The sequence below is a fragment of the Gekko japonicus genome, unplaced genomic scaffold (genome assembly GCF_001447785.1).
Source record: "Gekko japonicus isolate JY-2015 unplaced genomic scaffold, Gekko_japonicus_V1.1 scaffold361, whole genome shotgun sequence".
NCBI lineage: Eukaryota > Metazoa > Chordata > Lepidosauria > Squamata > Gekkonidae > Gekko > Gekko japonicus.
The window spans coordinates 442,441-459,007 of NW_015174852.1; the positions used below are offsets into that span (position 1 = coordinate 442,441).

General features: G+C 47.4%; 1 protein-coding gene across 1 annotated transcript in view; it reads right to left on the reverse strand.

The window, feature by feature from the left end:
• Positions 1 to 302: 302 nt before the first annotated feature.
• The window catches only part of SYNM (synemin), a 38,325-nt gene continuing 22,060 nt past the window's right edge, over positions 303 to 16,567 (reverse strand). The window contains exons 4-5 of the mRNA XM_015424542.1: positions 13,646 to 13,719; positions 303 to 5,926 (exon numbers count right to left, since the gene is read on the reverse strand). Of these exons, the coding sequence (XP_015280028.1) occupies positions 1,944 to 5,926; positions 13,646 to 13,719 (4,057 nt within the window). The 3' untranslated portion in view covers positions 303 to 1,943. The remainder of the gene's footprint in view (positions 5,927 to 13,645; positions 13,720 to 16,567) is intronic.

The following is a 16,567-nucleotide window of genomic DNA, read 5'->3' on the forward strand; positions in this document are numbered from 1 at the left end:
ATGGGAAGTCTTGACCTAAGACCTTGGAGAGCCAACCAAAGCAGAGAACAGTGGAGTGGACAAACCAATGGTCTTTGTTTTTTTCATTAGTACCCTACTTTTCTCCACAATGGGGACCCAAAGTGTTGTATGTTCGCCTCTCCTTCATTTTATCATCAGAACCCTATGAGGTAGGTTAGACACTCGTGTGTGTGTGTGTGTGTGTGTGTGTGTGAAAAAAAAGTGTGTGTGTGTGTGTGTGTGTGTGTGGGGGAAGAAGAGAGAGAGAGAGAGAGAGAGAGAGAGAGAGAGAGATCCAGCAAGCTTCCATGGCAGTAGGGATGCAAACCTGGGGCTTCCAGATTCTAGTTTGACACTCTAACCATTATGGCACACTGGTAAGGCACTTTCAGATGGTCATATGCATGGCCTGCTTCCTCGGCACGTCAAACGCATCTCTATTTCCCGAGAACTCTTAGATGTATCTGAAATGGGGCGGAATACTCATGGAAGACAAACCAACCAGCCATGATAGCTCTGAATGCTAGACTCTGGAGACCAAGAAGGAAGAATGGCCCTGTTGCTCTGAATGTATTCCAGAGGATTCCTGGAAATCGAGACTGAACTATACAGAACCTCGGTCTGGCTCAATAGAGCTCTCCTTAAGTTTATACCCCAAACTGCAATCTTGTGTTTGGATTTTTCTTTTCTCCCCCACTGCCACAAATGATAAAAGCAAGCTTACATTTTGTAAACGCATCTCAATACTTACTGCAAATCAGTGTGGTTAGAAATACAAATAAAATAATCCACACTCCCAAAGTGCACCTTGTCTAATTGCTTGTATTTGCTGGCCAGCGCCCCCTTAGGTTTAATTGCGTGTACTAAAAAAAAAATACTCTGACACCCCTTACTGAAACTGCATGCCTTGTGGGAGCTGGATGTGAAATGCTCTTACATGTGATTCATGGTGGACCTGCTAAATGGTGCTATACCACAGCCTCATGGCAGTGATTGGAAAACTGTGCAGAAACACTGCTTGGTGAGATACACTTCGAAGTGTCCTGCTCCCATGACTTCAGCAGCAACGTGACATCCAAATTTACCAGATGGCAGAAATGGAGATGAGTAGGTCAGGCTTCTCCGCTGATGCTAATTTTCCCCCCTTCAGGCTGTGGCTAAGAATGCAACAGCAATGCTAGTATAAAGGTGGTGACCCTATATCCTAATCAAAGTGGTATTATTATTATAACTACAATATGTTCACTACCATCTCCATACTGGTGAAGAAGCTACAAAATGAGTGCACGCATGTTAGAAATAAGGTGCCCCCCCCCCAGTTAAAAGGATCAGGTTGTAAAAAAGGTAATGTGAAAAAACCCTCTACCCGAGACCCTGGAGAGCCCCAAACAGAACAAACCACGCTTCCAGGACAAGGCTGCTTTTCATGTATGATTTGTTATCATATGAAGTTATCCCTAAGTGGAGTGTTCACCTGTTCCCTCTGAAAACCAATCAGCCAGTCTGCACAGTTTGAGCTGTTAACTCCTAACTCTTTCATTCCAAATCTATCCCAATGGACTTAAAAATGGATTAGTGTGGAATGAATGGATTTTGAACCATGACTCTAGTGTCATCCCTGGTTTCTTCAACTTGCTATTTTAAACCGGAAATGCAACTGAATTTTTTTTTTAAAGGTGTAGTTAAATGCAATCTGAGAAACGGGAGCAACTTTTTTTTAAGGACAGGTTTTCAGACTCTGCGTTAGCCAAAGATAATCGATGCCATAGCTCGAAAAGCAAGCATTTGAGGGACCCTGCAAAAATATATTAGTACACTGTTGTGTAACAAAATATATTCCAAACCTTTCAGCATTAATTGATACATTAGGAAGGAGTCCCATTTTTAAAAATTCAGCTATATAATCAAGCACCCTAAGTAAACATTTCATAAAAATCTTATTTTTAGAACCAAGGTCCATCCTCCTCCTCCTCCTCCTCTTTTTCATTTTCATTCAGATAGAGAAGAGCAATTTTCTTCTCATCAGAAACCACGGATCTGTGGTCTACCATTCTCTGCAGCTGAACAGTTTGATCGAATGCAGACTTCTCTGATCTTTGCTCACTTTCGGCGTCGCTCTCACTCCCTTTAGCTGTGTCCTCTGCTGGATGGGCGCCTTTGGCATCCTGTAACAGAATTTTCGCTCCTTGCCCACCTCCTGCTACATTAGTGATATCCATCTGAAAAGTAAGGGATGTTTCCTGAGGTCTTATCTTTATGTGGCCAAGAGAGTGGCTTTCTGGTGGCCCATCTGTTGGAGAAAGCGCCACAACACCAACCTTTGGCGTTTTATCAGAAATAGGGCCTTGGAATACGATCTGTTCTGTGTGAGTTTCAGCAGGGCCCAGTCTGATGTGTCTGACCGAGCGACTGATCTCGCTGGGCCCTTCCATTTCTAAAGCATCTTCCCCAGCAGAACTGATACCAGAAGATTCAGAAACAGACCCTTGGTACGAAACATGTTCGCTGCCCCAAACTTCCTTCTGCCCCAATGTAACGTGCCTTACCGACCCTTCAGAAGAGAATGTTTGTCCAGATTCACTGAACTCCAAGTGTTGTTCAGAAATGGGCCCTCTGAAAACAATTTGCTCCATTGTCAACGATTCCTTGGGCGCTAACTTAATGTGTCTGACGGTTGTATTAGTACCCAGTGCTCCTCCTTTGAAAAGCCAGTCTGGACCATGACTCGGTTCAGTCATCTTCGGAGAAGATACTTCATGGATGGCTTGGTCAGTGACGGGGGGTTCTTTCTGTACAACCTTAATGTGCCTCACCATTTCATCAGCTGAAATACTGTTGCCAGCACTGGTGTGCTCCACAACTCCAGAAAAAGGACCTTCATAAACAACTTGCTGAGTACGTGCCTCTTTTGGATCTATTCGGATGTGCCTGATTGATCTGCTGGTTTCTGCTGTCCCGCTATTATCATCTGGTGACAAGTCAGAAGCTGGCTTCTCAAAAATGATTTCTTCAACAATTTGCTTTGAACCCAACATGATGTGCTTACTGGACCTGCTATCAGTAGAAAACTGTGCCCGAGTAGGGCTTTCAGGACCAATCGATTCCACTGTCCCACGAACAGGCCATCTGTACGTTATTTCTTCTGTTGTCTGAATTTCTTCAGGACCATGTGTGAATCCTTGCACGGATTGGCTGACGCTTGCTGTTGCTCCTGCCTCAAAGCCACCTGTACCAAACTCCAGAGTTTCTGAAACGGGACCTTCACGCAGGACTTGCTCAGTTCTGCGAATTTCTGTTGGGCCGACTACAATTTGCCGTACAGATCTGTTGATATCGAACGACCCTTGCATGCAGGAGAGATCGCTATTGTCGTCAAGTCCCGAACTTTTGAAAACCGGGCCCTCGCTAACCATTTGTTCACTAGCACGGTATTTCATGCCATCGCTGCTGCTTAATTTAGTCGAGCTAGAAACTGCTTCAGTAGTCCATGGTGTGGAAGAAGCTTCTATTATTCCAGCTTTACTTCTACCATCACTGTAGCTTTCTGACTCCTGCTTTCTGCGTTCATCAAAGTTATATGTAGCTGAGACCCGTGTTGGTGACTCTCTCTCGACAGCGATGCCTTCACCGAGATACCCTGTGTTAAACTGGTCAGAGTCTAGCGTCTCGGACAGACTGACTTCTGCAACTATGGTAACCAAGCCCCCTTTCTTGGTCTGCTCCACTTTTTTAATATCGACTTCCAAACTGCTCGAATCAGCTTGGCCCTCTTTGGTTAGCACTGAGAGCTCATGTTTGACACTTTCTGGGAGGCTGTCTTCAAGCGTTTCCAACGCTTCTTTCAGCTGGTGCTTAGGGTCTTTTGACCCCTCAGAAAACAGACTCTTTATCGATGCCTGAAACTCGTGTGGTATTTTAATCTCTCTCTCAATAACAACGGATTCGACGTGTGCTACCTGCTCAGCTTGTGGCTCATCCTTTGAAGCAAAGGCATTTCCTTCTTCCCCCATCACTTGGTAAGCACGTTCTGGCGAGCCCATGCCTTCATTTACCCTTTTCTGAGCTCCCTGAAGAAATTCATCTTGCCACGAATACTTAATAGTGGATTCCTCTTCGATATGGATTTGCCCATATAAGGAGCTGTCGTCTTTCTCATGAGTCAAGGGGTGTTCTTCTGGAGTCGAGACAAAATATTTCTCTTCGTCCACAACATCATCCCCCTCATAGACTTCTTCTACATGAGACACAACCACACTGGGCCGCTGGTGTTTCAGATCCTCAGCAGCACTTGTGGAAGCCTTCCCTTCACCCCCATAATACAGATGTTCTGCCGTATAGGGCCACGTATCTTCTGCTTCTTCCACTTCAAAGGGTGTCGGGAGTTCTGCTCTTTCGTCAGCAGCGGATTCTAGTGGCTCCTCAACGATCTCGACTTTAACGGTCCTTTTCCCTTGACCCTCCCTTCCTGTCAAGCTAGCATTGACGATATCTTCTAATACAGCTTCAGATAGAGCACCCTTGGCATCTCCCGCCCCTTCAGCATCTTTATTTAAGAAACGTCCCAGATCAAACTCATCCGAACTGTTCAGGTCTTGTTGAACTGCAGTCCGTACGGTGACCTCGGTCCTCGCTTTCCCATCCTCAGCCGCTTTCTTTTCAGAGAAAGTGAATTTGGTATCAGCGGGAAGCCCCGAATCAGAAGATTTCTGCACAAAACCTTTAAGAATGTCAGAAACAATGTTTTCTGCTATGCTTTCTGTCAGTGCGGTATCCATTTTAGGGCTTCTTTCTTCATGTATTCTGTCTTGGTTCGACTCCCTCTCTGGAATATTTTTTAAGAACTCAGATATGGCTTCATCTTTTGGTTTACCTATCGCAGGTTTCAGGTCTTGTAATTTTATTTCTGTACTGTCGTTTTTAAACAGCCGGCCTTGGTTGTGCCCTTCAGAAAAGATAGGTATCTCAACAGCATCGCTGCTTTGTGTTGTCACATTTCTGTCCTGTTGGAACAAGCTACTTTTATCCATCATGATACTGGATGGCAAATCTTTTCCTGATGTATCGATCCTAATGCGTTCTTCCCATTTTACATATTTTCCATTCTTGGGAGTTTCATCTTCTGCAACTCTGGCTTCCTTTAAGCTATCACTGATGCTCGATTCTTTCCTTGTGTGTTTTCCCTCCTCTGTCCCGTGCTTAATTTCCACCTTCTTTTGAAAGTTAACCGTTGTTTCAACTCCAGTGAGTTTCTTTTCCATCTTTGCCCGGACAGAATCAGTTGCCTCCCTGCCTGATCTTTCCTGTTCATCTCTTTCTTGTAACCAAGAAGGCTTCTCTTCTTTCGTTGGCTTAACTTCCCTGATTTGTTTATTCGGTTGAGCATCAGTTCCTTCTTGGATTCCCTCATGTTTGGTTTCTTTAGAAATGGAGTGTAGACTGTGAGATGTAGTAGAGACCCCCACTCCTCTGGGCCTCACGTCCTCAAAAGTACTGGGGACTGCTGTGTCTTTTTTGACGTCTGCTGATTTTTTTGAAAAAGATGCTGTGATCACAGTGTCCGCTTTCTTTGTTTCAGGCAAGGTTCTTCGCCAAACTTCACTCTCTCTGCTCATAACAGAAGAAGGAGTAAAAGTTCGGATCTGCCTCCGGTCTGTCATAGCTCTCCGATGAGTTGCCTCCTTTCTAATAGCTGCCGAAGGACGAGATCCCAACCAGACGGCATCTTTCCTGAACGTTTTCCCAGGAGCAGCTGTCTGAATTCTGCCCGGTTTTGTTTGAGATGAATAAACTGCAGAGCTGCTCATGTTTGCGATCGGGGTTTTATATCTTGTGTCAACATTTCGGATTGCCGGGAAAGCTCTCTTTCCTTTCTCTTGTCGATAAGCTGCGTAGCGGTTGCTATATTCGTGAAGCATGTTTCGGACACCTGCCAGTAGATAAAAGCAAATGAAAATCACATCTCTTAACACAGTGTACTTAAGTAACATACTAACTCAATAAAACACAGTCAATTTAGTTGGGTCGTTGAACTAAATCTATTATTGTATAATGAACAGGTTGCTGTGCTGCAGCCAAGCACTTCAGTTCCTGCATATCTCCACGAAATACGGGCGACGAACATGGACAACTGTCTAATCTCGAGAGTGTTTTGTCTTGTTATGCTTCAGAGCAAGACCCGGGACTGTCAGACCACCAAAATTGGTGGGATTTGCACCTGCGGAGCAATGAGCCGAAGATGTATGCCTGTGCACGCAAGATGATGCAAGGGTTATGACAAATGCTCCATTCATAATTATTAGCAGCAATTTACAAGGAAGCCCTGCTATCACCCGCTAAGTCTAAACTTGCATTTCCTCCTCCTTTTTACAGTGCAGCTGTGAAATCCATTAGGCGAGACCAAGGCTGCGTACTTGCTAAATAAACAAATTAAGCTCACTGGCCGAGCATGATGATGCCATGGCCCTTTAGCTTGGAGAAACAACGACTGAGGGGTGACATGATCGAGGTTTATAAGATTATGCATGGGATAGAGCAGGTAGAGAAAGAGGTACTTTTCTCCCTTTCTCACAATACAAGAACTCGTGGGCACTCCATGAAACTGCTGAGCGGTCGGGTTAGAACGGATAAGAGGAAGTACTTCTTCACCCAAAGAGTGATTCACACTTGGAATTCACTGCCACAGGAAGTGGTGGCAGCTATAAGCATGGACAGCTTCAAAAGGGAATTAGATAGGCATATGGAGCAGAGGTCCATCAGTGGCTATTAGCCACAAGGTATAGACAGGGCCTCTGGGGCAAGTGATGCTCTGCCTTCTTGGTGCTTGGGGGGGGTCAACAGTGGGAGGGCTCCTAGTGTCCTGGCCCCACTGGTGGACCTCCTGATGGCACCTGGTATTTCTGGCCACTGTGAGACACAGAGTGTTGGACTGGATGGGCCTTTGGCCTGATCCAACATTGGCGTCTCTTATGTTCTTATGACTGCAGAGCTCTAGAGGAGCAAGACCATCTACCCCTGAACCTGAGTAGTACCGTGCCAGGAGGAGGGTATTTTTACTTCTCCTTCCTTGTGCTGTATGGGAGGGCCTGGGACAAAACTGGCACTGGAGATGTGATCGCAGCCTAAGACAGCAATCCGCTCAAAATCTTGGTAACGGACAGTGTTCTCAAGGTGACCCTGTAGGGTTTTCAGGGCAAGAAACGGACAGAGGTGGTTTGCTGCGGCCTGCCTCTGGCACAACGGCTCTAGGTTTCCTTGGTGAACTCCCAGCCAAGTACTAACCAGGGCTGACTGTACTTATTTTATTTATTTATTTATCTTTGGGATTTATATCCCGCCCCATCCAATATACAGCTCGGGGCGGCTAACAAACGGCCATGCCGAAGTTAAAATATGCATACAAACAACAGCATAATAAAAACACTATATCTCAACATAAAAATTTGGTGCTTTGATAATTTACATAAAATCCAAGATGGGCGGCGTCCCACACTGGCGGCCAAGTTCTTCACAGCAGGAGCGCCAGGAGGAATGTTTCCCCAGCTCTATTGGGCGACATCTATCCCCACTATGTGGGGTAGATGGTTGGAATATCATTGGTGGAATAGTAGTGGCGGCGGCGGCTCCCCCTCAAAGGCCTGGTGGAAGAGCTCCGTCTTGCAGGCCCTGCGGAACTGCACTAGGTCTCGCAGGGCCCGGATCTCCTCCGGGAGCTCATTCCACCAGGTGGGAGCCGCCACCGAGAACGCCCTAGCCCTGGTTTGGGTCAACTTCACTTCCCAGGGGCCTGGAACCTCCAGGCGATGGAGATTCCCCGATCGCAGTGCTCTTGGGGGAATGTACGGGGAGAGGCCGGTCCCTCAGGTAGGCTGGACCCTGGCCATTCAGGGCTTTAAAGGTAAGCACCAGCACTTTGAAGCGAATCCGGTATGCTATAGGCAGCCAGTGCAGTGCATGCAGCACCGGCCGGATGTGGTCTCGCCTGGAGAGACCCATCAACAGCCTCGCTGCAGCATTCTGCACTAGCTGCAGCTTCCGGATTTGCGACAAAGGCAGCCCCAAGTAGAGAGCGTTAGCTTATGAGATCTGACAAGATCAGGCTAGCTTGGACTATCCAGGTCAAGGCAAGAGACGAACAGAGGTGGTTTGCCATTATCTGCCTCTGCATGGCAACCCTGAAATTCCTTGGTGGTCTCCTAGCCGAGTATTAACCAGGAATGACTCTACTTAGCTTCTGAGAGCTGATGGGATCGGGCTAGCCTGGGCCATCCAGTTCAGGGCGCTCAGAATCTTAAAGTTCCCTTGCTTGAAAGCCCGTCGAATCTGACTCTAGGGTTGCGGTGCTCATCTCCGTTTCTAAGCCGAAGAGCCAGCGCTGTCCGAAGACGTTTCCGTGGTCATGTGGCCGGCATGACTAAACACCAAGGCACACGGAACGCTGTGACCTTCCCACCGAAGTGGTCCCTATTTATCTACTTGCAATTTCTTGCTTTCGAACTGCTAGAATCTTACTCAGGTCTATTCAACAAGCTTACTTCCAGGCAGAGGTCATTTTGGGGGGGAACGCGGGGGAACGCAGTCCCCCCGGGTGAGGTGCAGGGGGCGGGGCACATGACGAAGCCCCGCCCCCTTCTTCCGGCCGCCCCGCTTCCGGCCCTCATTCAGCCAGGAGGAGGCAGGAGAAGAGGGAGGGTAAGTTGCTTCCTCCCCGCCTCTCCCCACCCCTGCCTGCCTGGGGCCAGGGAGGGCCTTGGCGGGGCTTCCTTGCACTCCCGCCGGCCTTGCAGGTCCACCGCCGGGCCCCTGATGTCAGGGGGTGTGGCATATGCTAATGAGCTATGCTAATGAGTTCCCCTAGCTCTTTTTCTACGAAACGACCCCTGCTTCCAGGGAAGTGTCCTCAGGGTGGCACTGTAGCAGCCCTGACCTGGATAGTCCAAGCAATCCCGATCTTATCAGATCCCGGAAGCTAAGCAGGGCTGACCGTAGCAAGTACTTGGAAGGGCGACCTCCAAAGAATACCAGGGCCAGGACGAAGAGGCAGGTATTATCAACGCCACGTCTCTGAAACATCCTAGCCCCACTAGGGGTTGCCAGAAGTCACCCTGACTTCCAGGCTCGTAAGCACACACTCTCACACACACTACAAGTCCACAATAGCCCTTTTACGTTGTTATGTTTTTTGTGGTTCTACCATGCATACTAAGGAGCTGCGGTGGCTCAAGTGGTTAAGACACTGAACTGCAGGGCTGTGGAAGGTCGGTAGTTCAGCAGTTCGAGACCCGGGTGCCGCATGCCGGAGTGAGCTCCCGTCTCTAGTTCCAGCTCCTGCCAACCTAGCAGTTCGAAAGCAAGACATTGCAAGTAGATAAATAGGGACCACTTCGGTGGGAAGGTAACAGCGTTCTGTGCGCCTTGGTGTTTAGTCATGCCGGCCACGTGACCATGGAAACGTCTTCGGACAGCGCTGGCTCTTCGGCTTTGAAACGGAGATGAGCACCAAAAGCCTAGAGTCGGACTCGACTGGCTTTCGAGCAAGGGAACCTTTACCTTTTTACCATGCATACTAGTAAGTATACTAGCAGAGGTCACTAAGCATGATACTCCTGATCAGTGTTCCCTCTAAGCTGAGTTCGTGTGAGCTAGCTCACAGTTTCTTAGCCTCCGGCTCACACATTTTTGTCTTAGCTCAGGAAGGAGGGCTCCAGAGCAAACTTAATTGATGCAGCAGCCAAATCGCTCGCTCACAGCTGTAATGGCAGCAGCTCACAAAGTAGGATTTTGGCTCACCAGACTCCACAGCTTACAGCTCCTGATGCACTTATTTGCCATTTTGTATGCATGAACACACAAAGCTGTCTTATACTGAACCAGACCATTGGTTCACCAAAGTCAGCACTGTCTACTCAGACTGCCAGGGGCTCTCCAGGGTCTCAGGCTGAGGTCTTTCACATCACCGACTGCCTGGTCCTTATAAATGGAAACGCTAGAGATTAAACCTGCAACCTTCTGCATGCAAAACAGATACTCAGCCACTGAGCCATGACCCTTCCCCAGTGTGTGAATAGGGGCAACATACATAGTTTCCAGCTACGTGCAAATGTACCTTTAAAAATGTGGGTTTCTGTTTGTCTGTACCAAAGCTGGGACGTACAAGTGTTGCCCTGTTCTGACAAAATTGTGCCTGCACAGAACCATGTACAATATTATCTTCCATTACATGAGGCTGGTTCACCAGAACTGTAATGCCTGAACAGGGCTAAGGTGTGCTTAGGGAGGTTGTGAGCAGTGTTCCCTCTAAGCTGAGTTAGTGTGAGCTAGCTCACAGTTCTTTAGCCTCCGGCTCACACATTTTTGTCTTAGCTCAGGAAGGGTGGCTCCAGAGCAGACTAATTTATGCAGTAGCTCACTCACAACTTTAATGCCAGTAACTCACAAAGTGTGATTTTTGCTCACAAGACTCCACAGTTTAGAGGGAGCATTGGTTGTGAGTAATTAAAATCAGAGGAAATTCTCTCCCTCCGGTCCTAATGAATTCCCCCCAACCCCAGCCAGGACTCACTTAGCTTCAACATGGTCTGAGTCCTTAAAAAACTTATAGTCCTCCTGACTCTCATCTCTTTTCCCTCTGAATACTGTAATTTGGTAGGGGTCTCAGAAAGACCAATCCCCTCCTCCCTTTTTGTTGTTGTTGTTGTCCAGTTGCACAGTCGTGTCCGACTCTTCACGACCCCATGGACCACATAATGCCAGGCCTTCCGGTCTTCCGCCGTCCTCTGAAGTTGGCTCAACTTCATGTTCATTGCATCTGTGACACTGTCTAACCATCTCATCCTTTGCTGTCCCCGTCTTCTTTGACCTTCAATCTTTCCCAGCATCAGGGTCTTCTCCAGTGAGTGCTCCCTTCTCATTGGGTGGCCAAAGTATTTGCGCTTCAGTTTCATTATCTGGTCTTCCAGGGAACAGTCAGGGTTGATGACTTTTAGGATGGACTGATTTGATCTTCTTGCCAGGGCGGGGACCCTCCCTTTTTACTGATGGTCAACTGCCCCCCTGGAGAGCAACGCACACAATGTGTCTCCATTGCACCACAGAGAAGAGGGGGACAGAGAAGAGGGGACGCCATCTTCTCTTTTTAAAAAATTACGAAGTTGTCTTTTTAAGAACTTACACAGAAATATTTTTCTGCATAGGTGGGGGTCAACAGCAGGGAGCTGAACCTCGCAGCTAATATCACACAGTACAGCTATCCTGTACTTTGATTCCTGGCTCGAAAGACATCTGGCTGTCCTCAACCAGAGCCAGGGCGTTTTCGGCCCTGGTGCCGGCCCGGTGGAACTCTCTGCCAAATGACATCTGTGCCCTGCAGGACCTCGTGCAGTTCCACAGGGCCTGTACAACAGAGATGTTCTGCCGGGCCTATGGTTGAGGGCGGCAATGGCCTCTACCAAGCCTGGCCTCTTCCTTCTCTCCTCCTCCCCATAGGATAAGGACACAATATGGTCCTTTTAAGCTCAGAAATAGTCACAGAATGGCCTATTGTTTTAATTAGTTTAAATTCTGTTTTGTAAATGTGCTTTCCTGAAATGTTGTTCACTGCCCTGAGCCCTATGTACAGGGGAGGGCGGTCTACGAATCAAATCAAATCAAATCAAATCAATAAATACTTTGGAATCTCACTAGACACACAACCTGGCGTCATTTTCAGAGGACAGCATAGCCAGGGTTGAGAACAGGAGCACCTGAGTCACTGACATTAAGACGAAATAATCTGCAACGTATTTTTTGCACTGATGGGATTTAAGCAAATGCTTGTAATGTATCAATATTTTTTGAAACCGGATCCTCAGACTCAACTGGTGGAGCCGCAACATCAAAGCGCAGCAAACAGAAAGTGCAGATCTGGAGACCAGGCTTTGAGGACTCATACCAGGCTTAGCCAATCCAGAGGCTTCACGATGTCTTCTGATCAGAAGGGCTGAAGCTGTGGCTCAGTGGAAGAGCCTCTGCTTTGCATGCAGAAGGTCCCAGGTTCAATCCCCGGCCATCTCCAATTAAAAGGACCAGGTAGTAGATAATGTGAAAGACCAGGCAGCAGGTGATGGGAAAGACCTCAGCCTGAGACCCTGGAGAGCTACGGCCAGTCCGAGTAGATAATACTGACTCTGATGGACTGAAGGTCTGATTCAGTGTTCATGTGTGTTCATGTGAAACAGCTATTCCTCTCTACCTCTTCAGGGCTCTAACATAAATCACCCTAGGTAAGTGCCGGGTACATTCCACTGGAACACTCCTCTTGAGGAAATATCACTACCCTGACCGTCTTCCAGTAGCGGTGCTGGAAAGTGCGGTCATGTCGCAGCCAGTGTTCCCCCTAAGCTGAGTTGGTCCGAGCTAGCTCACAGTTTTTCAGCCTCCAGCTCACAGATTTTTGTCTTAGCTCAGGAAGGGGATGGCTCCAGAGCAGACTAATTTATGCAGGAGCCAAATCGCTCGCTCACAGCTTTAATGCTAGTAGCTCACAAAGTAGAATTTCTGCTCACAAGACTCCACAGCTTAGAGGGAACACTGCAGCCGGCTTAGGGTGACCCTGTAGGGTTTTTAAGGCAAGAGTCGTTCAGAGGCGGTTTGCCCTTGCCCGCCTCTGCTCTTCCTGGGGAACTGTGCATCGTTTTGCAAAAGCTGACCCTGCTGTCCTCAGCTGAGTTAACACAGTTCTAAGTACACTGAAGGCCAGGGGGTTTAGAAGGGCGTAACTCTGTCTAGGATGGCATTGTGAGAATCCTCCCCTTTAGGCCCTCAGTTGGGATGCAGTTTAGGAAGCTGCTGTGTGAGAAACAACCCCCTCCACACAAATGCAAAAACTTGATTGCAATCTTCTGGCTCCCAAATGTTAAAGAGTTGATAAGGACTTCAGAAAAGCCTTGCTGGGTCAGGCCAAAGCCCTTTTAAGTAGAGACCCCCTGACTACAAAGGACTTAGAAGGGAGTGCCTGTTCTAGATGACACTGATAGCCCAGCGTCCGGTTGTTTCCAAAAAAACAGGATATGAAAGCAGTAACCTTCCCCTCTCATTTATCCCCCAGCAATGGGTTTTCAGAAGGGATGCTGCCTCTGAACGTTGAGGCTCCATTTATCCCACGTGGCTAACAGCGACTGCTATAGCTACCTTTCAAGCAGCCAAGGGCTTGTCTCGTGGTAAAGAATTTGGTGAAGCAAACTGTGCACTGTGTAAAGAAATCCACAGTTTTTCTCTCCTGAATCTACTGCCAGTTAACGTCCTTGGGTAAGCCCGGGTTCTCCTGTTCTGGGAAAGGGAGGAAAAAATATCTCCACGCCCACTTTTTCTATATCATGCTCAGTGTTACAAACCCAAAGACTAAGCCAGGCGTGGCCAAACTGCAGCTCTCTCACACAGTCTGATTTTAATGTTATTAAAAGGCAAATTTGCATATTTTTCAAAAAAAACCTTGTGTGTAATATTTGTTCATGTTCTGTGGCTCTCAAACATCTGACATTTATTCTGTGTGGCTGTTATGTTAAGCAAGGTTGGCCACCCCTGGACTAAGCCAAACTGCCGTTGGAGACTTAGATATGTCTCCTGACCCTTAAAAAAACCCCACGTCGTCACAAAAGTTAACAATCCATACCTTGGGGCACTTCCCTTCCGTGTTCTTCTTCCCACATAAGAATCCACTGGCTGCTCTCGCCTTCTAACAAAGCTCTGTGAAGCAAAAAAAATAAATAAAATAATTTTTTTGAGGGGGGTGGATTTTTCACACAGAGGTGCTATCTAACATTCCGGATCTCCTGGGGTTAACAGGTGAGACAGAGCATTTTTAAAATTAATACGGAATAACAGATGTTGCATTTCTACGGCTGCTGGAAGAAGACTGAACTTCCATCATGTACTGTATCTTTCCCACTCAATCCCCCTTCGGTTCCATGATGGAAAAAAGTCTGATAATGAATTAAACAAAAAGAAATCCTTCCTCCAAGCAGGGGGGGAAAGTGGGATTCCGAGGTATCCATATTCAGGACCATGTGGGAATCTTTATAAACTCAAACATACTGGAATCACACCCACCCCCTTTACAAAAGCAGTGGAACAGACTGCCTCGGGAGGTGATGGATGCTCCTTCGCTGGACGTTTTCAAGTGGAGGCTGGACGACCATCTTTCGGGTATGTTGTAGGGCTATCTTTTGGCTATGCTCCTGCATTCAGCAGGGGGTTGGACTAGATGACCTGCAAGGTCCCTTCCAACTCTAACAGTCTATGATTCTATGAAAAGCAAAACTGAATATACTTTTATTATTATCATCATCTATTATCAGGCTGCTCCTAGTGGATTGTCATTGTTCTCTCGATTGCTGATGCACTTCAGAATCACTCTCCGCGCAGCGGGAAACAGTCTCTCACTCTGGGACAGGGAATCAGAAAAGCATTCTTTCACAGTAAGTCAATAAATGTGCCCAAAAGTGATTGGGCGAACGCTCTGGGGAGAGACTCTCTCCCATGCTGAAAGAACAACTGCTACCAATGTGGAAGTTCCCCAATTTCATTTCGAGTTCCTTACAAGCAATGAGTCCATTAAGACAGACATCATCTAAATTAATTCCAGGAGTCGTCTGACTACTCACATTCTCCTCCCACTGTTAACTTGTTTTTTTAAAGAAAATGAAACAAAAGTCTCATGGGCACCCTAAAGACTAACAGCATTTATTTCAACAGGAGCTTTCAGGGTTGCCAGCTCTCAGGAAATTCCTGGATATATTCCAGAATATAATGCCACAAACTCCACCCTCCAAAGTAGCCATTTTGTCCAGGGAAACTGATTTCTGTCATACGAAGATCTGTTGTAATTCTGGGAGATTGCCAGGAGGTCGGCAACCCGACACGTCGGATAGCTGAAGAAGTGAGCCGTGGCTCGTGAAAATTCAAATGGAAATAAATGCTGTTAGTCTTTTAGGTGGCACGGGACTTTATACTTTGCTTCAGCAGACTAACACGGCTACCCCTTTGCGTGAAAAGGACCAGGGCTATTTTGGGGCAGGAACGCACAGGAACGGCGTTCCAGCTGGCTTCAGAGTTGGCCACGGCCACTACAGCCAAAACCTCTGCGTGCCTGGCTACAGAGGGAAGGCCTGGAGAGTGACACACACACCCCCCCCGGTGACCAATGTTCCCTCTAAGGTATGGAGTCCTGTGAGAAAAAATTCTACTTTGTGAGCTACTGGCATTAAAGTTGTGAGCAGGTGATTTGGCTACTGCATAAATTAGTTTGCTCTGGAGCAATGCTCCCTCTAAGCTGTAAAGTCTTATGAGCAAAAATCCTACTTTGTGAGCTACCGGCATTAAAGTTGTGAGCGAGCGGTTTGGCTGCTGCAAGAATGTGTTTGCTCGGGAGCCCTCCTTCCTGAGCGAAGACAAAAATGTGTGAGCCGGAGGCTAAAATACTGTGAGCTGGCTGACACTGACTCAGCTTAGAGGGAACCCTGCTCTGGAGCCATCCTTCCTGAGTTAAGACAAAAATGTGTGAGCCGAAGGCTAAAAAACTGTGAGCTGGCTCACACTAACTCAGCTTAGAGGGAACCCTGCTGGTGACTCCAAGGTGGGCAGGCCAGGGGGGCCTCTGCTCCTGGGGCGCTCAGGCAAGCCAAGGGAAGGCATGGGGTGTGGCCTAATATGCTAATGAGCTACACTGTCAGGGTGTGGCCTAGTATGCTAATGAGTTTCTGCTGTTGGGTGTGGCCTATTATGCTAATGAGTTCCTGCGGGGCTTTTTCTACCAAAAAAGCCCTGAAAAGGACCTAAGTGTTCCATCAATGCTACAGAACCATTGGTTCACCTACCGGCCGCGTTTACATATTCAGATGGAAGGCTACTATTTTTCCTTCTTCCCAGAAAGCTAAAATGTGCCTCTAGATACCATCTCCACCCAGTGGATTTAAGCCTGCCAGGCGTTCTACATACAAGGTAGACAGGAGCCTCAAATTAATATCTTTGAGCCGTAAGAGCCTCAAATATCTTTTAAAAAAATAAAATCCATCCAGATGGGATATTCTGGGAAAACTCAAAAGCGTGCACACTTTGTCTTGGGGGGAGGGGGGGTGTCCCAATAAAAGTGCACTACACGGCTTTTGATTTTGGTACATGAAGCCGCTACATTACTAATACTCGGTCAAAACAACACTGTGAACGCCTCTGTCCCAAATGTTTTGAACTGATAACTTGTCAGAAGCAAAGCTGGACGAGCCCGATGATGTTTTGAAACTCCAAGATAAGCAATTCTTTTTTCATTTTCTTTTTTAAAAAAGCAAGCTACGACAGAGCTAATTCTATACTGAAGTGCAGGCAAGACGCAACTCACTTGTGGTGACCCCAGCAAAGGGCTTTTCCAGGCAAGTGAGAAGCAGGGGTGGTTTTGCCATGGCCTTCTTCTGCAGAATCTCCCTTGGTGGTCTCCCATCCAAGTACCGACCCTGCTCAGCTTCTCCGACCGGGCTCTACCGTGCTGCCTTCCCTCCCACCGTTAATTAGGATGACATTTAAAACTGTTGGGAGTTTAGCC